Source organism: Elephas maximus, chromosome 16 (genome assembly GCF_024166365.1).
Source record: "Elephas maximus indicus isolate mEleMax1 chromosome 16, mEleMax1 primary haplotype, whole genome shotgun sequence".
Taxonomy (NCBI): Eukaryota; Metazoa; Chordata; class Mammalia; order Proboscidea; family Elephantidae; genus Elephas; species Elephas maximus.
In genome coordinates, this window is record NC_064834.1 from 24,510,827 (window position 1) to 24,535,420 (window position 24,594).

General features: G+C 35.6%; 1 protein-coding gene across 2 annotated transcripts in view; it reads left to right on the forward strand.

The window, feature by feature from the left end:
- Positions 1 to 24,594, forward strand: part of JMJD1C (jumonji domain containing 1C) — a 272,238-nt gene that overhangs the window by 46,413 nt on the left and 201,231 nt on the right. Inside the window, exon 1 of one of the 2 annotated variants that reach the window (XM_049855056.1) lies at positions 20,347 to 20,785. The exons of the other annotated variant lie outside the window; for it this stretch is intronic. Coding sequence (XP_049711013.1) covers positions 20,522 to 20,785 — 264 coding nt within the window. The 5' untranslated portion in view covers positions 20,347 to 20,521. Of the gene's footprint in view, positions 1 to 20,346; positions 20,786 to 24,594 lie in introns of those variants that run through there. 2 annotated transcript variants of the gene reach the window in all.

Below are 24,594 nucleotides of genomic sequence, written 5' to 3' on the forward strand. Positions count from 1 at the left end.
AGTTATTATAGTTATTAAAGCAAAATTATGACCTAAATGAGTTCACTGAAAAATAAGAACTTGTCTTTATTACAGAAGAAAAGAATGTGATTCTAACTGTTGACGGTAACTGTTTTATTCTAGTAGTCTTTATATTGCTGAAGGATTAGATTATTTGGGACCCAACTTTATTTTATTTTATTTTATTGTACTTTAGATGGTTTACAGAAAAACAAGTTTCTCATTAAACAATTAGTATACATATTGTTTTATGACATTGGTTAACAACCCCACAACATGTCAACACTCCCCTCCTTGACCTTGAGTTCCCTATTACCGGCTTTCCTATCCCCTCCTGCCTTCTAGTCCTTGTCCCTGGGCTGTTGTGCCTCTTTAGTTTTGTTTTATGGGCTTGTCTAATCTTTGGCAGAAGGGTGAACCTTGGGAGTGACTTCATTACTGAGCTAAAAGGGTGTCCGGGGCCATATGCTCAGGATTTCTTCAGTCTCTGTCAGGCCAGTAAGTCTGGTCTTTTTTTTTTAACATACTTAAATATATATATATTTTTCTTTTTTATTCTATTTTAGGTGGTTTACAGAAGAAACCAGTTTCTCATCAGTTAGTACACACGTTGTTCTGTGACATTGGTTAACAACTGCACGACGTGTTGACATTCTCCCTTCTCAACCCAAGTCTGGCCATTTTTTGTGAGTTAGAGTTTTGTCCTACATTTTTCTCTAGCTATTGTGATGCCTGTCAGAGCAGTCAGTTGTGGTCGCTGGGACTCAACTTTTCTAATAGATGTCTCATTGAAAGAAGGCTCTCTGGTATTTACCTTTCTTTGAAAGGAATTAATTTACATTGGTGTCACTCATGATGGATGGGTTTCAGTGGAGTTTCCAGACTTACAATAAGAAGAAAGGCCTGGCTAGCCATTTCTCAAAATTAGCCCATGAAAACCCTGTGGATCACAATAGAACATTGTTGGATATAGTGCTGGAAGATGAGCCCCGTAGACTGGAAGACACTCAAAATATATACACAGTAACCACAGCAGTGGACTCAAGTAGACCACCAATTGTGAAGATGACACAGGCAGTGTTTCATTCTGTCCTGTTGTACATGGGGTTACCATGAGTCAGAGCCTACTCAGTGGCAAATAACAACTACTACTATGTACATCCACAAGATGGTAGAAATTCCTTAGTATATAAGATAATCACATACCATTTCTTTCCATTTCTTTGGAAGTGGTCCATTTATTTTCTAGTCAGCTTTAACATAATTTTAAATGAGACAAAAGATTTTTATGATAACGTAAAAGTGCTGACATTAATCTTTTTAAAAAAGCTTCAAATACTTACCGATCCATGAAATTTTGCTCACTAATTTTCTCAGGGCCTTTGGCAACAAATGTTAGTTGTAGAATTTAAAACTGTCTGTTCAGTTTTTGGACTGCCTTATATGAAAGCACCCCCCCTTTTAAAAAAAATTTCTTTGTAGCCACAATTTGTTTATCAAAAAATAATGCTAATATTACTAACCTATTTATCCTTGTCCTGAAATGGTTACTTGCTTATCTTTCTAGGAATTCAATTTACCATTAAAGAATAAAGATTCCTCACAAAGTTCACATTAAAAGTAAAAAAGTTTTTAGTTTTGAATACAGTTTAGAGAGTGGTTTACAGAAAGAATTTGAACTTTGGCAGCAGTGTGAGTATAGGGTGGTAATATAAAGGGAAAAGTACTTGTTAAATTTAGCTTTAGTGTTTCGACTGTAAAACAAAAAAGACCCTATATAGTAGTATATTGTCTGTGTATGTGGAGTCCCTGTGTGGGGCAAATGGTTAATGCACTTAGCTGCTAACCAAAAGGTAGGGTGTTCGAAACCACCCAGAGACACCTTAGAAGAAGGACCTGTTGATCTACTTCAGAAAAATCAGCCATTGAAAACTCTGGAGCAGAATTCTACTCTTAAACACATGGGGTTGCAATGAGTTGGAGTCAACTTGACTGCAACTTGTTTTCATCTAATGTTGTGTACATTGAACATGATTTTTGTATTTGTTTACCTAGAATTTTTGTAGCCTGTTGTGTTCTATTATGTAAGTAAATGATTGATCAGGTTCCTGATGTTGTAGAGTATAGGATGTGTTCGATATGATTTAGGTCAAAAATTTTTTTCAAAACGTGACATTAGTCATTGTGACCACAGAAAAATCTCAGTGTTCCTGTGACAAGTTTAGTTTTAACAGTATAACTTCTTGTAAACTCAGTAACGTGGTTAAGTAAATTAGTTGCAAAATGAATTTCTCTGTTACTGAATTAAGTGACTTTCTTAATGTATTTTCAGACTTTTAAATATCTTGCCTATAAATATTGTGAACATTAAAATTATCCTTAAAATTTCATTTGAACATTGTCTTTGTCATCTAGCAGTGCTATAGCAGGAATACCACAAGTGGATGGCTTTAACAAAGAGAAATTTATTTTCTCACAGTCTAGTAGGCTAGAAGTCCAAATTCAGGGCATCAGCTCCAGGGGAAGGCTCTCTGCTGGCTCTGGAGAAAGGTCCTTGTCATCAGTCTTCCCCTGGACTAGGAGCTTCTCTGCGCACGAACCCTGGGTCCAAAGGATGTGCTCTGCTCCCTGCGCTGCTTTCTTGGTGGTACGAGGTCCCTACTCTCTGCTTGCTTCCCTTTCCTTTTATCTCTTGGAAGATAAAAGGTGGTGCAGGCCATATTCTAGGGAAACTCCCTTTACCTTGGATCAAGGATGTGACCTTAGTAAGGGTATTAGAATCCCAGCCTAATCCTCTTTAACATAAAATTACAATCACAAAATGAAGGACAATCACAGAATACTGGGAATTATGTCCTAACCAAGTTAACACATTTTGGGGGGACACAGTTCAATCCATGACAGACATGTAACCTTATCTTGGAATGTGAAGTTAAAAAAAAAATAAGAAGTTTTAGCAAATGAAAATTAGGGTTTTATATTTCACAATTCATGAACATAGTAATTTTATAACATAATTTTAGAAGAAAAATGCAAGGAGGATTTTATAATCATTCTCTAAATGTATAAATTCTGTGATAAGAAAGGGCTAGGCTTTGCTACAGTTTATTACAAAGCCTTAGGTTATATTTCATTACTTATGTAAAATAGTGTTCTTTGTTTAGCTTCTTATAGGAGAATTGTGTAGTTCTATTGATTGGTTTCAGGCAATGGAAATTTGACCTTTAGCAGATGATTAAGAAATTACCAGTACAGCATGATCAGCCAACTAGACAGTTTTTCTCTTGTTGTTTGACAGGCCTTTTCGTGGTTCAGTAACATGACAAAGAAATGTTTAAACTCTTTTTCATAATGTCAGAAGCATTCTAAGATATTAAGGACATGTTGAAAAAACATTGATTAAAATAAAATAAAAAATTTTTTTTTTAATTTTATTTTCTCCCTAAATCCTGGATTTGCATTTCAGCTAATTTTTAAAATGTTTATCTATGTATCTATGAAAATCCCAACTGTTGAGTAATAACATTTTACTTTGAGATATAAAGCATTTTTGCCTATGAAATTAATGATGATTTAAGGTTGAAGTTATATGTTATTATTTGCTTTGGTTATGTTTTTCTTTGTGCAGTTTAAACATTATTGCAAGTTTCTCTTTATTTTAGAGTTCATATTTAGTTTTAAGAATCTTTTAAAAATACGAACTTTTTAATAGGGGTGAAATGTTATCCTGCCTGGAACTCCTAGCTTGGAGCAGGATGTTACACGAATCCATGTTAAAGCCTGTTTTCTGAAGGACAGTATTTTTTAAAGAATGTAATGGGTTCAGCTGTTTAGTTGTGGGAGGTCATCATGAACACTATAAGCTCTGTTTCTTCAACTTCATTGATTGCGTGTACAGGAAGGGAGAAGGAGTGCCTTGGTGTTGAGAATTCAGTGATGAATTGACAGTAGCAGCAGTTGCCATACTGGATCTTTTCCTGCAGGTGCTGGTTTTCCATAGGGCATTGCAGTTGTTTTTCATTGTGTTAAAAATGGAAAGAAAGATTTTATTTTAAGAAAAGTTTAAGCAATATATCTTACATAGTTCCATTTTACAGTTTGTAACAATTTTATGCCTTTCACTTATACTCAATTTGTTCTTTTAAAGGGTTATGATTTGTAGTTAAGTCTCTTGGCATGGGCTTACCTATTACCTTAGAAAAATAGAGTTTTTTTTTTTTTTTTTTCTTAAAGTGTAGATTCAACATCAGGAGTTCCAGGAGTAACTTGGCTAAAATAATATTTAAAAAATCAAATGTTTGTGGTAGAATTTTGCTTAATATACACGAATCAAACTAATAGCCAAATATCAGTTATGTTACAAGTGAAAAACAGTTTCATGTTTAAAAGTTTTATAATAAAGAACATAGATAATTGTTTCTCTAATAATAAGTTATCCTCATCACAGCAACTCTTCATATTTGTACTTCTGATAAAAGGCATGTACAAGAATTTATTAGCCAGGAAAGGGTATATAATTTAGCAGACTGGCAAGTAACTTTTTAAAAAATGGATAGAACAGACTAAAATTTATAAGTTTTAAGTTTAATGAAGTGTATCTGATTTATCTATCACCATCACAAGTTGTAGAGTCTACTTTGACTCATGGCAACCCCATATGTTTCAGAGTAGAACTGTGCTCCTTAGGGTTTTCAGTGACTTTGAGTTTTTGTGGGTGAACTCGAACTTCCAACCTTCTGGTTAGCAGCCAAGGGCCTTAACCCTTTGCACCACCCAAGGACTTTGGGTTTTCTGTAGATGGATGGTAATGTCTGTTATATTACATACTGATACTAAGGTTTCTAGTAAAGTCACTTTGTATGAAGAAAACAAATCTTAAGTGGGATTTTCTAGGTGTCCATATTGCTACACATACCCATGCTGCCACACTTGTACGTGAAGTCATTTTCTAAAACAATGGAGAGTAGTTGTATCTTGCGAGGAGATTAGGTTGTAGAGTCAGCAGCACATAAGGTCAAAATGCATTTAATCAAATTTACTCTTAAAGAACTCTTAAAAAGACTTGTTGATTAGACCAACCTGTGTGTGTTTGTTTTTTTTTCGATTCATCCTACAGAGTTACTTTTTTCTTACAGTGTTGGAATATTGTTTTGTATTTTCCTCTGTTGAATATTAGACAAAGTGATTTTCTCGCATCTAGATCTTTCTTGTAACTCTAAATCACATTCATCTCTGGGCAAGGTACATTATAAGAGCCATGAGGAAACTGTGAGGAAACAGTAATGATGACCTGGTTAGACTTGAGATTTTTAAATCAGAAAATATAACACACAGAATCAAGTTGAGACCATTATGTAGATAAAATTTTCTTGTTAATAACTGTTTTAGAAGAATATATAAAATTCAGAGTAAACTTACAAGAAATTCAGATTTCTATGTAAAAAGTGGGTGCTTTAAGATTTATCATCACTCTTTATTTTGGTTCTCTTTCAGGTTTGAATCATATCAATAATGTTTTATTTTTCTTGATTCAACCGGGATTTATTGGTGTTGTAATTTTTAAATCCTCTGATTTTCATCGCAAATGGGAGAAATCCAGGGAGAAAAATTTAAACACTTGTGAAAGTTAAAGAAATTGCTTTATTATTTGTCTTTACATTTCTTATCATAAAAAGCTTCTGTCATCATCTTATCTCCTGACTTCTTTTTTTGTCTCCTAGCGGGTTGGGTTTTTAGCAAAGCAGAAGAAAAAAATTATATAGCAGTATAAGGCAGCTAATTTGAACCTTTTTCTCATCAGAAAGGAGCTTAGCCAACAATTTTACTAAATAAATGTAAGATTTTCTCCTTTCTAACAATTACGTCTGAGTCAGAATTAACTCGATGACATTGGGTTTGGTTTTTTGGTTAGTAGTTACCTCTACTTATGTACAGTTTTAGGAGGAGCCCAGTGGCGCAGTAGATAAGTGCTCGGCTCTAATTGAAAGGTCAGCTGCACGAACTCCCCAGCTGCTCTGCAGTAGAAGGATGTGGCAGTCTGTTTCCATGAAAATTACAGCCCTGGGAACCCTATGGGGCAATTTTACTCTGTCCTATAGGGTTGCTATGAGTCGGAATTGCCTCGACGGCAGTGGGTTTTTATATACAATTGTACGGTATGAGATTATGTGTCTCTATTCTGTAACTCTGCTGAAAAAACTCATTCTTAAAAAACTACACATTAAGTTAAAGTATGTGTTCTATTTTTAAAATGTTAATAACATTTTAAATAACATCTTTAATACTATAAGGCAGTAAAACACAAATAGAATAATAACTTATTTTGATGTTCAGCAGTAGACTTGGACTCTAGGACATAAGTGCTCTTATTAAAGTACAGACTATTCTGTATCAACAAAATATTGAAGAGTGCTTGTCTTGGGTATTTTCCCATTGTCTGATTAAGACAAATACAAACACATGTTTATTAGAAGGTGAGGCCACTCTAGGTAAATAGAAATTATATCTTATATTTTTCTATCTGCCTGATAAAACTGCTTCTGTAATGATAAAGCCACTGAAGATAAGTCTTAAGATAGAGCTGATCCAGCCAATCATTCAGTAGGTATTTATTTGGCTTTTTTTTTTTTTTTGTGGTTATCACTTTGATGTGAGTACACCGTGTTTGCGTGTTATCTTTTTCCTTACTGCTTTTAATTAAATCATCTCATATATTCACCAAGTACATGATACAGCTACTCTTAAGTACGCAGCTCTTTGATTTTTTCCCCCATATGTTTATATGCCAGTGTACATACTACCAAGATCAAAATATAGAATGTTTCCAGGACACACCATACTTACCCGAGTACCTCTTCCCAGTCTACACCACTCCTATCTTCTCCTGTCTGAATTCTATCACTGTAGATGAAATAAGCATGTTGTTGAACTTCATATAAGAGAAATCCTGCAATGGGTTCATTTATTCAGTATAATATCTGTGAGATTTATTTTATTAGTTTCCCAGAGCGGCTGTAACACATCACCACGTTCCTGAGGTTAAACTGTAATAGTCGAATGGTAGCCCCCTCAACAGATCTGCCCTCCTCTTAACCCAAGAAACCTGTGAATGTGACCTTATTTGCAAAAGGAGTCTTTACAAATTTAAGTAAGGATCTCCAGATGGGATCATCCTGGATACCTAGGTGTGCCCTAAATCCAATGATAGTGTGTCCGTGTAAGAGACAGAAGTAGGGGAGGCCATGTGAAGACAGAGACAGAAGATGAACTTATGTAGCCACAAGCCAAGGAACATCTAGAGCCACCAGAAACTGGACGATAGAAGAAAGAATTATCCCATAGAGCCTTTGGAGAGAATGCAGCCCTGCTAACACCTTGATTTCAGAATTCTGACCTCCAGAGCTGTGACAGAATCAATTTCTGCTGTTGAAAGCTACCTGGTTTGTGGTGATTTGTTATAGCAGCCCTAGGAAACTAATACATTCAACATTGTTTTTGAATCTACCATTAGTTCCTTCTTTTTATTGCAGTGTAATGTTCCACTGAATGAATCTATTATTATTTATGTGTTCTGTAAACGATGGGCATTTGGGTTTTTGTTTTGTTTTTCTTCCAGTTCTTGGCTTTTGAATAAAGCTGCAGTGAATATTCTTGTATGTATATTTTTGTGGATTCATTTATTCCTTTTTTTTTTTGGTAGGAGTGGAGCTGCTGCATCATAGTGTAATTGTATACTTAGTTTCAGGGGCAACCACCAGTTTTCCAAGGTGGTTGTACCTTGTTACACACCCAACAATGTATGAGTGCTAGCTGTATCATATCTTCACTAATACTTAATATTTCCAGTCTTTTAAATTTTAACCATTCCGATGGATATGGAATAGTATCTGATTGTGATTTTAATTTGCATTTCCTTAATGAGTAATACATTGATTACTTTTCATATACTTGTGACCATTTGGGATATCTTCCTTTTTTTGAAGTGCCTAATCAGGTCTTTTGTTGCCCATTTAAAAAATTGGGTTGTCTTTTATCTTTGATTTGAAGATCTTTTTACAGTAGAACCTGCAGTAAGGTGGAAACCTGTCCGAGAAGGAAAACTCAAATATTTTCCACTAAAAGGAGCAAAAGAAAAGTGGTAAGGCTCCACCTTGACAAAGGTAGAAAAACTAAGTCCTGTTGAGTTCGGCTCTCACACGTTTTCACTGTGTATTCTGAATACAAGTCCTTGACAGCAGGGCTGGGGCTACAGTGAGGCCAGTGGGGTATCCAGGTGCAAAATTTAAGGAGACTTCCACTGTCAAGGTTGTGTTTTCTCTGTTCTTAGATTCTGTTTCCCGCATACATCCCTGTGGCTTCCTCACTTAATTAAGTCTCTATTCAAATGTTAGCTCATTAGAAAGACCTTCTCTATCATCTTTAAAATAGTATCCCACTCCTCTGTCAATCTATCTAATCGTAGACGCCTCTGTATTTCTTGATAGTACTTATTACCTACTGACATATTCTTGTGTGTATGCTTTCTTCTTTTTGGTGGTGGTAGTGGTATTAATTGCCATCTAGTTGATTCCAGCTCATGGTGACCCTGTTTTTTGTAGAGTAGAACTGCTCCATAGAATTTTTCCATCGTGTGATCTTTCAGAAAGAGATCGCCAAGCCTGTCTTCTGAGGAGCTTCCGGGTGGGTGTGAACCACTAACCTTTCAGTTGGTGGTCCAGCATTTAACAGTCTGTGCTACCCCTCCAAAAGAAAATTGCTGCATGAGAGCTGGAGCTTTATTTCCACTGCTGTTAACGCAGTTTCTAGAGTAGCGTGTGGCCTCAATAAATGTTTATTACTAAAAAGAGGGGTGTTTGGAGGAGCAACTATTCAGAGAAAATTTAAATTCCATTTTAGACATGCTAAATATGTATGTATAGGGAGCAATACAGATAAGACTGAACTAGATCAAGGATCGCTGTGAGTCGAAATTGATTCAGTGGCAGCTAACAACAACAATAGGTCAGGTATCAGCAGCCTTTTTTTTAAAGAGCCGGGTAGTAAATATTTTAGGCTTTAGGCACCTTAAGGTCTCTGTTACAACAACTCATCTCTGCTGTTGAAGTGAGAAAGCATCCATAGACAATATGTAAACGAATGAGGATGGGTGTGCTCCGGTAAAAGTTTATATAAAGAAACAGGTGGCCAGCTTGTGGGCCATAATGTGCTGATTTCTGATGTAAAACCAAAAACCACCCAATGCTGTCTAGTCGATTGTGACTCATAGCAACCCTCTAGGACAGAGTAGAATTCCCCATAGGATTTCCAGGGAGCATCTGGCGGAGTCAAACTGTGGACCTTTTGGTTAGCAGCTGTAATTCTTAACCACTACACCACCAGGGTTTCCATTGTAGCTAATGGAGAACTATAAATCCGAGACTTAGGAGTTTAGTCTTGATTCTGAAGGTAGTCATGATATCTTTTACCTTAGTAAAGTGAGATGAGGGAAGGAGGTGTTCTAGGAAGACTAGTCCGGCAGTAACTAGTGTAGGTAAGCTGGAGAAAAAAATGATTGGAGGCAGAGATATTGGTTAAGAAATATTTAGTCTTATATAGAGAGCTTATGAAGTAGATTCTTTTATCATCATCTTTTCACATATAAGGAAACTGAGACACAGAGAAGTTAAATATTGGCCCAAGTTCACACGATTGTTAAGTGGTAGAACAGTATTTGAACTGTTCCTCAGTCAGTACTATTTTACTGTGTCTTATAGTTAGTAGCTCAACTAGGATATTGGCATTGAAAGGGACGGGGCAATGAGATATGCGAAGGAGGTATGACCTGAGCATAAAAGACAAAAATTTAAGGGAAAGGAGAATGAGGAGAAAGAAGGAATTCTCAAGGATTGTACCTTGAAATTGGAAATATTCTTTATAGTATATAAGGAATGTGAGAAAGGGCACTCATTAGGGAAGGATGATGTTAGTTTTGCGCATTGTTTGAGATGACGATGAAGCATCATTGCATGGAGCCCCGTATCATTGATATCATTGAGAATGAACAAATGGTGCTTGGATGAGAGTATGTGCTTGGAGATGCAAATCTAAGAGCTATTAGCATTCTTTCAACAGATTTTGAGCACCTGCTTTTTATGTAAGACTTTGAATGGGAGATGACAAAATAAAGATGATAGTTTAAGTAATATGAGAGACTGATTTTTCTGAAGAACTGGATATAAAAGAGGAGTTGTGGAAGATCAAAGCCTTGATTGGGAAAATACCTTTATGTTAGATAACTAAGTAGCAGAAGAGAAACCAGCAGAATCTAGGGTTATGAAAACCTGAAAAGGGGATATTTTTAAGTAGGAAGTGATTATTGCAAGTGTTCTCCAAAATTTAAAAATTAAAAACCTGTTAGGGGCAATAAAAGTGTCTTAGGGAACAAGTTAAGGAACCCTGGTGGTTCAGTGGTTAAGTGTTCAGCTGCTAACCAGAAAGTTGGTAGTTCAAATCCACTAGCGGCTCCATGGGAGAAAAGACCTGGCAATCTGCTCCTGCAAAGATTACGGTCTACAAAACCGAATGGGGCAGTTCTACTCTGTCATATAGGGTCACTGCAAATTGAAATAGACTGGATGGCACACAAAAGGGAATTAAGGACATTTTAGTACATTCTTGCAGTGGAACACTGTTAAGCCATTAAAATGATTAGTTGATATGATGATGAAGATAGATAATGTAATGGATATACCTCTGAGAAGAGTGCTGTTGTGGATTAAATAGGATCTTTGAGATGTTATCAGTTAGGTTAACATGAGATTATACCAGAAAACAGTGGGTCCTAATACTGTCTGAGTGGTGTCTTATAAAAGAGAACAGAAGCAGATAAACACAGGGGGAAGATACATTGTGAAGATGCATCTGCAAACCAAGGAATGCCAAGCATTCCTGGGATCCACCAAAAGCTCAGAGAGAGGCATGGAGCAGTTCTCTCAGAGCCCTCAGAGGGAATCCTGAGTTGGATTTAGAGCCTCTAAAACTGTGAGATAATAAACTTCTGTTCTTTAAAGCCACCCATTTTGTGAATTTGTTTTAAAGCAACCCTAAGAAAAAACAAACAGAAATCACCCGAACCAAAAAGTTAAAGGAGAGATCTTCATAACAAACAAAAATGTGGCGTATTTTTTGAGCAGGCAGCATGAAAAGAGACAACCAATTTGATTGTGATACCTGAACTTCTTTTTATGGGACATGAGCTTAACTAAAAATAGAATTACCTTCGTGGGTTCTACAATGAGCAGTAGCATAATCATAATCTAAATGCTGTTTGCAGATATTTCAGTTTGGCATTACCCTATTGTTGTAGAAGAGAATGCAGATGTTAGACACTTTAATGATCTAAAATTATAGCTGGCATAAATAGGGATGTAAAAGGGGTAAAGACGGAGGGAAGTTAAATGCTTTATCTTAACGGTTAAAAAAGTTCTAATAGAGTAGAATTTACATTGATGAAATAAAACAAATTTAAGTATATCGCATATTAAATTTAATACTTAAAAACGTAGCCAATAGAATAGCTAAAAGGAAACTACTACTTAAACATGGAAGGAAAAATAGGGGATGAAATGACCTTAATGAGAGACCTGGGAATCAAAGCCTAATTTTAGTATTGGGAATACTGAAGTGAGAGAAGCAAATATAAACCATTCATTTAAGAAGTTTTATACCAAAACAAAATGAAAAGAAATATTTAAGAATAACGAGAATGGGTGCAGTGGAGAGGTGGGTGTTTGATGTTTGACACCGCTTTGCCTGTTAAACAGGGTCCTCACCCACATCAGGGGCCTAAGGACTGGTGGCTCCACTCAGGTCATCCAGCCACCTGCAACAGGGGTCCAAGGATAACTGGTACCTCCCAGTCCTTACAACCAAAAGGATTGGGTACCCAAGGTCTGTCTGCAGAACCCACCCACCTGTGCACTCTAGGGGACAGGGACGTGCTTTCCTCACAGACACTCGGGACGATTGTCAGCCTGGTGTCTTTTTCAGAGCATGACCCCCTGCTGCCACCAGATAATGGTACCTACACCAATTACCCCTGCCCCTCTAAGACTGTAGGACAGAGCCTGTATCAAACACTTGATAGCCAACTACCTGGACACCTGAACTGAATCCATATAAGAAAAGTGAATGGACCCCTAGGCTCATATACCTGGTAACAGCTCTAGCCATCTGGTGACAGGACGTTAGAGTTTCAGAGGCAAAAATAATCAAGCTAGCTCACTCAGGCAACCTTTTTGGACATAGCAAAACAAAACAAAGCAAGAAGCTAGGATATAGTAAGGAAACATAAAATAAGCTAGTATGGTAACTTATCGATGGCTTGGAGACAACAGTCAATATCAAAACACATAAAGAAGCAGACCGTGATCACTTCAACAAGCTCTCAAAACAAAGAATCAAGGATCTTCTGGATGAAAGTGCCTTCCTGGAATTACTGGATGCAGAATACAAAAAAATTAATATACAGAACTCTTCAAGACATCAGGAAGGAGATCAGGCAATACTCAGAATAAGCCAAGGAACACACACATAAAGCAGTCGAAAAAATTAAAAAGTTTATTCAAGAACATAATGAAAAAAATAATAAGCTGCAAGAATCCATAGAGAGACAGCAATCAGAAATTTAGAAGATTAACATTACGTTAAAATTACAGAATTAGACAACTCAGTAGAAAGTCAGAGGAGCAGAATTGAGGAAGTGGAAGGCAGAATTAGTGAGATTGAAGATAAAATACCTTGCACCAATATATTTGAAGAAAAAGCAGATAAAAGAATTAAAAAAAAAAAAAAGAAACCCTAAGAATCATGTGGGACTCTATTAAGAGAAATAACCTATGAGTAATTGGAGTACCAGAACAGGGATAACAAAATACAGAGAGAATTGTTGAAGATTTGTTGGCAGAAAACTTCCCTGATATTGTGAAAGATGAGAAGATATCTATCCAAGATGCTCATCGAACTGCACGTAAGGTAGATCTTAAAATCACCAAGACATATTATAATCAAACTTGCCAAAACCAAAGACAAAGAATTTTAAGAGCAGCTAGGGATAAATGAAAAGTCCACTTACAAAGGAGAGTCAGTCAATAAAAATAAGCTTGGGCTACTCGGCAGAAACCATGCAAGCAAGAAGGCAGTAGGATGACTTATATAAAGCACTGAAGGAAAAAATTTGCCAGCCAAGAATCATATATACAGCAAAACTGTCTCTCAATAACGAAGGCGAAACTAGGACATTTCCAGATAAACAGAAGTTTAGAGAATTTGTGAAAACCAAACCCAAACTATAAGAAACACTAAAGGGAGTTCTCTGGTTAGAAAACCAATAATATCAGATATCAACCCAAGGCTAGGACGCTGGACAGCAATCAGAGGTCAACCCAGATAGGGAAATCACAAAAATAAATCAAGATAAAAAAACGCTCAAAACAGGAAAACAGCGATGTCATTATGTACAAGAAGGCAACATTAAAACAATAAAGAGGGATTAAGAAATATAGTCATAGTTCTTTCATATGGAGAGGAAGACAAGGCAATACAAAGAAATAAAAGTTAGGTTTAAACTCAGAAAAATAGGGGTAAATATTAAGGTAATGCAATAGAGACTAACAATCATACTCATCAAAATACGAGAAAAATAGAGACTCAGAAACAAAATCATCTACAATGCATGAGAGGAAAAGACAATTTATAATGATAAACTACTCAGCACAAAAAATTCAGTGGGAAAAAGAAACTGTCAACAACCCACAGAAAAAAGACATCAAAATGATAGCACTAACTCATACCTATTCATAATTATGTGGAATGTATATGGACTAAATGTACCAATAAAGAGACAGAGAGTGGCAGAATGGATTTAAAAAGCTACAGTCTGTCCATATGCTGCCTTGAAGAGATACACCTTAGACTTAAGAGACACAAACAAGCTAAAACTCAAAGGATGGAAAAAAAAAAAATCAAACAACAATCAAAAAAGAGCAGGAGTGGCAATATTAATTTCTGACGAAATAGACTTTAAAGTTAAATCTACCACAAAGGATAAGGAAGGACACTATATAATGATTAAAGGGACGATATACCAGGAGGATATAAACATTAAATATTGAGGCACCCAATGACAGGGCTGCAAGATACATAAACTCTTAACAGCACTGAAAAGTGAGACAGTGCCACAATTATAGTAGGAGACTTCAACACACCACTTTCAGTGAAGGACAGAACATCCAGAAAGAAGCTCAATAAAGACACGGAAGATCTAAGTGCCACAATCACCCAGCTTGACCTCACAGACATATACAGAACACTCCACCCAATAGCCACCAAGTATACTTTCTAGTGCACATGGAACATTCTCTAGAATAGACCACATATTAGGTCATAAAGCAAGCCTTAGCAGAAACTAAAACAGAAATTTTACAAAGCATCTTCTTGGACCATAAGGCCGTAAAAGTAGAAATCAACAAGAGAGAAAGCAAGGAAAAGAAATCAAACACTTGTAAACTGAATAACACCCTGCTCAAAAACGACTGGGTTATAGAAGACATCAAGGATGGAATAAAGACATTCATAGAATCCAATGAGAATGCAAACATTTCTGACCAGAACCTTTGGGACACAGTAAAAGAAGTGCTCAGAGGTCAGTCTGTATCAATAAGTGCACACATACAAAAAGAACAGAAGGCCAAAATCAAAGAATTATCTCTACAACTTGAACAAATAGAAAGAAAGCAACAAAAGAAACACACAGGCACCAGAAGAGAGGAAATAATAAAAATTAGAGCAAAATTAAATGAAATAGAGAACAGAAACACAATTGAAAGCATTAACAAGACGAAAAGCTGGTTGCTTGAAAAATTAACAAAATTGGTAAACCATTGGCTAAACTGACAAAAGCAAAACAGGAGAGGAAGCAAATAACCAGAGTAAGAAATGAGATGGGCAATGTTACAACAGATCCAACTGAAATTAAAAGAATCATATCAGAGTACGAAAAATTGTACTCTAACGAATTTGAAAACCTGGAAGAAATGGACGAATTTCTGGAAGCACACTACCTACGTAAACAAACACAAATAGAGGTAAAGCAACTAAATAAAACCATATCAAAAGAAGAGATTGCAAAGGTCATTAAAAACTTCCAAGAACAAAAAAAGCCCTGGTCCGGATGGCTTCACCGCGGAATTCTACCAAACTTGCAGAGAAGAGTTAACAGCACTACTAATAAAGGTATTACAGAATGTAGAAAAAGACAGAATACTTCCAGACTCAAGTCAGCATATCCCTGATACCAAAACCAGGTAAAAATAATGAGAATGGAACTGCAAGTTCAGTAGAGTTTTGGTAGTTGCGCTCCTCCTCCCCCATCAGAATTTATTTGTGTGAACAAATAGAGAATCCAGTAGAAAAGAGGGAAAAACAAATTCCTGATTGTCTCAGGCAGGGTTCTCTAGAGAAGCAAAACCAGTAAAGTGTATAAATATACACAGGGAGAGATTTGTATCAAAGAAATGGCTCACGCAGTTATAGAGGCTGGAACATCCCACGTCCATGGATTAGGATAGAGGCTTCTCCCGATTCACGTAGCCACAGGGGCTGGTGATTCCAAGATTGGCAGGCCAGAGAGCAGGGCTCCGCTCACAGTCTGTGAAGATAGACGAATCCAAAGATCGGCAGATAAGCAGATAGCTCAAGTTCCAAGAACTAGAGGTCAGATAAACAGGCGGCAGCCACAGGATTCAGAGTGAGGAAAAAGCCAGAATGTCTTCTTATAATTCAGATGCAGGTCGTATTACCAGGGAAACTTCCTTTCAACTGATGGGCTACTCACAGCAGATCCATCATGGGAGTGATCACATTGAGAATCATGGCACAGCCAACTTGACACAGTCTGCATCACACTGATGGTATCCTTTCTCACCCATTGTTGCTACCCCCTTAAAGTTTGTAGAAATGAATAAAAGATAATGGTTTTCATAGGGACACTTCTGGGTGTGATCCTCTGTATTATTGTTTAATAACATGTTTGTTTTATTTGGTCACATTTGTCCGAAAATAATGCTCTAACATTTGCTGTATCCTGGGCTTGAGTGGCAAAACACACTGTATTCCAAAGTTTGTTTTGTTTCTTCACTATGTGGATTATTGCTTATTCTTTGTAGGATTTGAGCTTTTTCAGTATTATTTTTCTGGTCTATCTACTCTTTTCATTTTTCCTCAGCCTCCTTCTTGTCCTTCACTGGTTCTATAGAGTTAAAATCATATTCTCATAATACCTTCAATTTTTATGTTTTTTTGGGTGAAAGCATGTCTGTCTTTTGATGTGTTTCCATTTTCTCTTCCTTGGCTTTGCATATGAGGCTATAGAAAAAATGAGAGTGTTGTGTGGAGTATTGAGAACTCAGTTTTCATGCATCTGGGTAGGTCTTCTCTTGGCTGTCCTATAAATTTTAGGACTCCATACATATGTCAATTCTCAAGGTTCTCCAATTGATGAAAAAGTTAATGAACTGAAGGTAAACTAAGGATAGTATTAAACAGCATTGTCTCTTTGGAGAAGAGCAGTTGAACTCAGTTATCACTGATATCCTTCTGAGTTTTACCTCTGGAAGTAATAAACTTGGATTAAAAAATCAAAACTTTTTCATAGTTTGTCAAGTATAGTGTGTGTCATGTCTAAATCCTTTTGATGACTTTTAGTTTTGTGTTGAGAAGTGTATTTAACTTTATAAAATTTAAATGTGTTTTTGCTTTATTTTCTAAAACCACTCATTAAATGTTGTGATGATAGCCTATTTTAGATTTAACTTATTTTAATGCTGTGATGTTTGAACTATACAGCCTGCCTGGCTAAAAGTTGACTGTCATAGGGCCTGAAAATGCTTGGAATCATTTCATATTGGAAGACATGGCTTATTCTTACTCACTGTTCACTGCTAGCCACCTGTAGTTCTCCTGGCCCTGAGAAGAAGTTATATGGTCCAATAAATGTACTCTAGGGTGAGTATTAGAAAAATCTACAATAGCCAGATTTTTATAATAAAATATAAAAATAATACACATTATCAAAATCTATATAAAATCTGTTTTTAAGCTAGGATATTTTTTCTTGAAAAAAAAAAAGGTGCTTACTGAAAGAGGAACAATATGATATATGGGAAAGACTGTTAGATTAGAAGAGTCTGATTTTTAGTCCTGGCTCTGTTGTTAATTTTGTGTCTTTGAACCCCTAGGGAACCTATCTCCAGTTCCTCATGTAGCCCTTGATATTTGCCGTGTCCTTACTGTCTCTTCACTTTCTCTTCATTTCCTTCACTAGCAGTATTTATTTATTTACGGTACTTCTTTTTTTAAAATTTTTATGCTTTAAGTGAAAGTTTACAAATCAAGTCAGTCTCTCATACAAAAATTTATATACACCTTGCTATATACTTCTAGTTACTCTACCCCTAATGAGATAGCACCCTCCTTCCCTCCACGCTCTATTTTCTTGTCCATTCAGCCAGCTTCTGACCCCCTCTGCCCTCTCGTCTTCTCTCCAGACAGGAACTGCCCACATAGTCTCATGTGTCTACTTGATCCAAGAAGCTCACTCTTCACCAGAATCATTTTCTATCCCATAGTCCAGTCCAAGCCCTGTCTGAAGAGTTGGCTTTGGGAATGGTTCCTGTCTTGGGCTAACAGAAAGTCTGGGAACCATGACCTCCAGAGTCTTTCTAGTATTAGACCATTAAATCTGGTCTTTTTATGAAAATTTGAGGTCTGCATCCCACCGTTCTCCTGCTCCCTCCTGTTGTGTTCCCTGTCAGGGCAGTCATCGGTTGTAGCCAGGCACCATCTAGTTCTTCTGATCTCAGGCTGACTTAGTCTCTGGCTTATGTAGCCCTTTCCGTCTTCTGGGCTCATAATTATTTTTTGATACATTTTATTCTCTAAAATACTGGTTGATACTAGACTAACCCACCCATTGCCATTGAGTTGATTCTGACTTGTAGCAACCCTACAAAACGTAGTAGAACTGTAGAGATCGAAAAAGTGTGTTGACTTAGAGAAATTCATAGATATGTTGCGCTGCACATGCTGCTTTGTTCAGCTAAGTTCATTCACTGAATAAGTAATTTCCTCTGCACAAAAGTCATGAAGTATGTGTAATTAAATTTGTGTCTAGGTGAAATGATATATGGCCTTTTGGGGTTACTTTTAACTGATTAATGTATTTTAAATTAGAAATACCTAGGGATTACTAGTCTTTGTTTTTTTCTAACAGGTACCCAACAGCGCTTTCAGATATTTAGAAAGGGGGTGTGAGATCTTTTAATATTTCCAGAGGATAAGACAGTTCCTTATCTGATTTATTCATTTATTTGGACAGTATTTATTGATGACTTACTGGGTGCCAGAAACTATGTTGAGCAACTCAGACATAGTTCCATCCCTCCTAGAGCTTTCTGTCCATGGTGTCTTTAATATGTAACAGGGTTACTAGTGGTTCCTCAGTGACCATTCCTTTAAAATGCTAATAATTCTTCTTAATAAGCTGTAGGTGTTTCTGAAAGTAACCTGTATAGGTGAGGAAAGAGAACATAAAAACCGGCATTTAAAAATTATGTTTCTAAAATATGAAGAGTAGATAGAGTATAAAAACTTGCACACACCCCCCCCATACTTAGAATATAGTTTCAACTTTGGTTAGATGGATACCTGATATTTACATTATTATGACTATAGAAACACTAATTTTAGTTGACTACTTAGTGTTGTGTGGTGACTTTTAATTTCCTGGAAAGTATTGTTTTTTGGGGGGGGTTAATAGTAATTGTCTTGCATTTCCTTCTTTATTTAGTTTTCTGTGTACTTGTCACTGATTTAATCAGAGCTTTCCCAAACTGTATAAAATCCTGTCACTATATTCAATTGCATTAAGTATCCTATCTTCTCCCCCCGCCCCCTTCTTTAAGAACTCTTCCCTGAGACCGTTATACTACTACTGCTTGGACTGCCTCTCTAGAGCTTTTATGATCTTCCTTCACCATCATCCTTTTTATTCACTTGCCTTTCTTTTTTTGTTGTATTCTGTTCCTGGATTCCATGCCTTGGTTTATTCTCTTGTATTGGTGGAGTATATCCTCCAATACTTTCTTGCAGGACTTCCTATTATGACATTTTTTTTGATGCCTGGCCATGTAAAAATATCTTTACCCACAAACTTGACTCATGTCTAACTGGATATAGAATTCTGAATTTTGAAAGCATTGTTCTAATGTTATCAAGATTCTCATATTGTTTTTGAAGTCAGGTGCTATTCTGCCTTTTGATCTTTTATGTGAAAGAATCTTGTGAGATCACTTGTGTTTGGAAATTTTACCGACATCATAGATGTACATCAATTTTCATCCATTGTTCTTAGCTCTGGTGGGCTTGCTTTCCAGCCTGGAAATACGAGTTTCAGTTTGGGGAAATTTTCTTCAATTGTTTCTTTGATGCCTTCTTTTTTTTTTTTTTATCCTTTTTACTGGAATATTTATATTGGGATGTCAGATAGTACTGGGCCTCTTTTTTCTTGATTTTTTTCTCTCTTACATTCTTTTTGTTGTTAAACTTTATTTTCCAGACCTTCTACTGAGTTTTTCATTTCTGCTATCATAGTAGAATTTCCTAAAGCTCTTTTTTTGTTCTCCAAATAGTCCTTTTTTTTTTTTTAATAGCATCCAGTTCTGTCTTTTGATTATTATTTTTCTTTTAGGTTCATTGAAAATATTGTTATTTTCCCCCCTTTTCTCCCTTCAAAGTCTGTTTTCTTCCAGTCACTTTTTTTCTCTTTGTGTGTTTTAGTCTCTTTTGTCTTACATGTTTCCCTCAAACAAAATATCTGGTGATCCTTTCTGACCCTTCATATTTAATAGTGTAACAGTAAAAAGCCGACTGGGAGCTCTGAGCATGTGGGTTGAACTTGTTGACTCTAGCCTTTTATTATTAATATGTTTTCATTTTTTACTCCTAAATATAGTTTGAGGATTTTTACACGATATTTTGCTAAAATCAAGATAGTAGTGTATATAAAACTATGCTAATCTACCTAAAAACATTAAATTTATTTGAAAAGAAAAAGCTTGGTATCACTTGTAGTGAAATAAAATTGGCTCTTGGTGATAATCTTTTTTAATGTTTACACACCATCTTGCAGATAATATTTTTTAGATTTTTGATACAGATCAGTATTAATGGATTGTCAAGAGCCTTTCTAACTGAGGTCCTATATTTCTTTGATATATATTTCCCTTAAAAATTTTTTCTCCGTTTTTTAAATCAGTGGATTTTAGAAATTGTTTTCCTTTTCTGTGACATTAGAGCTGCATACCTCATTCAGGCCTGTGATTATTTTAGGCTGTATAAACAAAAACTAACGTCAAAGTTGCTAGGTATTCTCTTGTTTCTGTGTGGTGCGAACGGTTAATGTACTTACTACTAACTGAAAGATTGGATGTTTCCGTCCACAGAAAGATGCCTTAGAAGAAGGTCCTGGCAGTCTACTTCTGAAAAATCAGCCACTGATAGCTCTGTGGAGCACGGTTCTACTCTGATACAAAAGGGGTGGCCAGCACCTGGTTTACTGGTTTTAGATATTCTCTTTACTGTCTTCTTTTTCCGTATCAACTTCATTTACTTTTTAACTATGTTTCTTCTACCTTTTCCAGTTTTCTACTCAGTTCTCCTTGGTGGAGAAGATGGATGCAGAACAGGAGGTGTGAGTAGTTCTTTATTGTCTCTGCACCTGTTAACATTACCTCATCTTTCCCATGCTGTATTCTTGTTTCTTCTTAGTTCATCTTCTTACTTTTATACAGCCAGCGGGCCTTTTTGGTTGTTCCTCTGTATTATTTATAAAATAATTCTGATAATATTCTTAGAAGATTTAACATATTATTTTGTAAACATTCTTAGTTGTTTCCCTCCTTTCATTATTTATATATGTTCTCTTAAAATGTAACATCAGAAAATTCTATAGATAGTCACATTGTTTCCGTCACTTATCCCCTTTATTTATTCAATTCACTGGTATTTATTAAATTCCTACTGTTGACAGGCCCTGGGAAATGAAATATTGATAAGATACTACTCTTGCTATTACAGGTCATACTTTCTTAGGGAATGTCTCCCCGTTTCGTAACAGAATTTTTCACATCTGTATAATTACAAAGTGTACCTGTTGCTTTTCCATTATATTGTTGGATATAATTTCCTTTTGGAGGTATGTGTATAGGGTTGCTATGAGTCGGAATCTACTCGACGGCACTGGGTTTGGTTTTGGTTTTTGGTGGCATTATAAATGTAGGCAGAAATTTGAGTTCTGGCTCTGACATAATATTAACTTTGTAATGTTGGATAAATCACTTATCTTTCTGGGTCTTAGGATTCTCACCTATAAAACGTATGTAATAATACTGCTTCATTAGGGTTGAACTGAGATGTTGAAAATGAATTTAGACAATGTTCATACATGTATCTTATAAACTTCTAAATTTTAAAAGCTATGTTTTTTTTTTTATGTGATAGTATTTTTATAAGGATCCCTATCCAAATTTTTTTTTTTGCAGTCCTTTTGAAGTATAATTCTGGATTATGAACCTCTTTGGGAGCAAGGACTGTATTATATTGATTGCTGTCCATTGCAACTGGTAAATAGCAAGGACATGTATTTTGGATCACATTTCCTAAAAAATGGACTTAGAACAAGCCTTAACTTAGTTGATATTTCTTTTCACTTCTTTGTACTACCTCTCTGTCACTTCAGAATTTATTATTAAGAAAACATTCTCATAAGGCCAATTTCTATTATGTATTTATGAATATTTATATTTATTGCTTCTGATTGTTCTTCCCAAATTCCATTATCACTCTTGGGTTCATGAATTTCTTGATGTCTTGCGTCTCTGGTCTCTACTACTCGGTAACCTCTCTTCTATGTCTGATTTTGAGAGATACTTTGTAGAGATTTATTACTGTATTCCAATCACAAATTATCCTTCATATAAAGAGGTCATTTTTACCTCTTTATATTAAAATCTCAAATACATTTTAAAAGTTACTGTGTGGCTTAGACAACGGGATATAAAAAACAGGGGTTAGAAAGACTAGTGAGTTTATCTGCTGTTTGTGTGTCTCTTTTCCTAATTAAAAAAAAAAGGTCTTTTTTAAAATCGTATTTGCTATTTTTCTGAATAACTGCATTTTATCTGTCTGTCTTTCTAAGATTTTAATACAGTACAATCTTGATCATTGTGGCAAATTTCTAGCCAAATATTTTTTCCTCTGGTGTTTATAAGATACTTATAGTTTTTGGTCAGGGGAAAAAGAGAAGAGAGACCAGTATTTATGGTGTTCACACCTACCCTGTGTCAGGTACTTTGCTAAGTGCGTTCAATACATTATCTTGTTTAACTGTTAAAACCGCCCTGTGAAGTATTATTTATTACTTCTCTTTTACTAATTTGAAAACTGAAGCTCAAAGAAGTTTTATAATTCCGGGTCTTACGATTCTGACTGCAAAGAATATGCTCTTTGCATTATGATACATGGCCTGAAAGGTGATGATCTAGAACATTGAATACCATTCCACCGTGTCTTCTACAATATCACCTATGTAGCATTATCACCCAAGTCAAGACCTTACAGATATAATTGTGTAAGAAAATTCCTGCTTTTCTAACAGTTGTAGGTAATTAAAAACATTTTATGAAATCTAATCTTCGCTACTTCTGCTTCACTTTCAGTGTTTTTCCATAATCTACCCATCGATTAGCCTATCTAGCTTAATTTTTGAACAGTTTAGCATCTTCCATACATTCTTTTATTTTTGTGCTGTAAGTTATTTTTAAGAGACACATAAATGTATTTTATAGGCCCTGAAAAGAAAGTGTAGAAATTAAAAAGGTAGTATCTGATAAGTGAAAGAATGAATTACTAGGGTAGCACAAACCGTAACATACAGAAAGCTAGAACTCAATTGGGAGGAGAAAATAGATTAAGAACATCTGAAAGTGTTCACAAAGGCTTTTGGCAGAAAACTAATTTTAAAAAGACAAGAGGAAAGGAAAGATACTTTAACAAAAGTGTTGCAGTGTTCTTTGTAACTCTACCCAGTTCTTATTGTTTGTTTTAGAAGTAAATTACTATTAGGTTTTATATTAAGGATGCTACCTTAGTAGTATTCTAAAATCAGTTTTTGTTTTCATTTGTTTTTTGAGAAACTGACCATCGGTCTGCAGATGTTACCGTTAAGAAGGAGATAGCCCTTTTTCCTCTTCTATTGTGTGCCTCAGTCAATTCTGACTCATAGCTACCCTGTAGGACAGAATAGAACTGCCCCATAGGGTTTCCAAGACTGTAATCTTTATGGAAGCAGATTGCCACGACCTTCTTCCGTGGAGCAAGCAGCTAGTGGATTTGAACTATTGCAGTTTCGGTTAGCAGCTGAACACTTAACCACTGAGCCACCATGGCTTCTCACTCTATGCTAGGGGAGGGAAGAAAGCTAATTGTACAGGCTAGTAATCAAATCCTGGTTGCATAGTGGTTGAGAGCCATGGCTGCTAACCAAAAAGGTCGGCAGTTCGAATCCACCAGGTGCTCCTTGGAAACTATGAGGCAGTTCTACTCTGTCCTATGAGGTCGCTATGAGTCGAAATTGACCCTACATCAACGGGTTTGGTGTGGTTTGCTTTTTAATAGTTGTCTTTTGTTTTTGTTGTAATAATACTTTTATCCGAACTAAGGAAATTATTTAAAATGTAGGATTATATAACTATGTAAAAATAGTAATATAAAGTCTATGTGCTAGATTTTCTCGTTGGTAACATTGAAATTTATTTATTCCAGAAATTTGGAAAGATGGTAAGTCAGCTGTTAACCTTTCTAAGATGTAATGCATTTATTTGTCTCGTATAGAAGTTTTTTTTTTTTTTAATAGAAGTGGGTTGTATGGATTGGGTTTCTTAACCTCTTTACTAGAGAATTTAACTTTTTATACTTGCAGTCTTCCTCAGCAACTCTAAATCTATGTTTTAGAATAAATAATTTCACCTAATAAAAATATTTCTTTGCTATAATAATAATTATTATTATTTTAAATGTAAGGGCATTCAGTGAAATAAAACCTTGTTAGGACTACTTTGTTTTCAGTTCTTTAAAAGATGCATTAAATTTAGATAATTGCCATGTAACTTAAATGTTTATTAGTTGAGTTGTTTACATAAATAATGTATCTACCTATAAAAGCATTTTAAATGAAAACTTTCAGTGTCACTAGTCAGTATTTTTATTTTATATCCCAGTGTTATTATGACTTACGGTTTCAAGGTTGTATAGCGTCATTCTCTGTCTTAAGAATGAAGCATGCTTCTCATTTCTCTACGTTAATGTAATGGATTTAGGGATACCCTATAAACATACGGGAAGATGTTCTCTATGAGAAACTTCCTAATTCACTTTCAGATAAGCTCTAATATGTTTAAGTTATTAAAATCATGGAGCTAACAAAAAACAGGAAAAATTGCT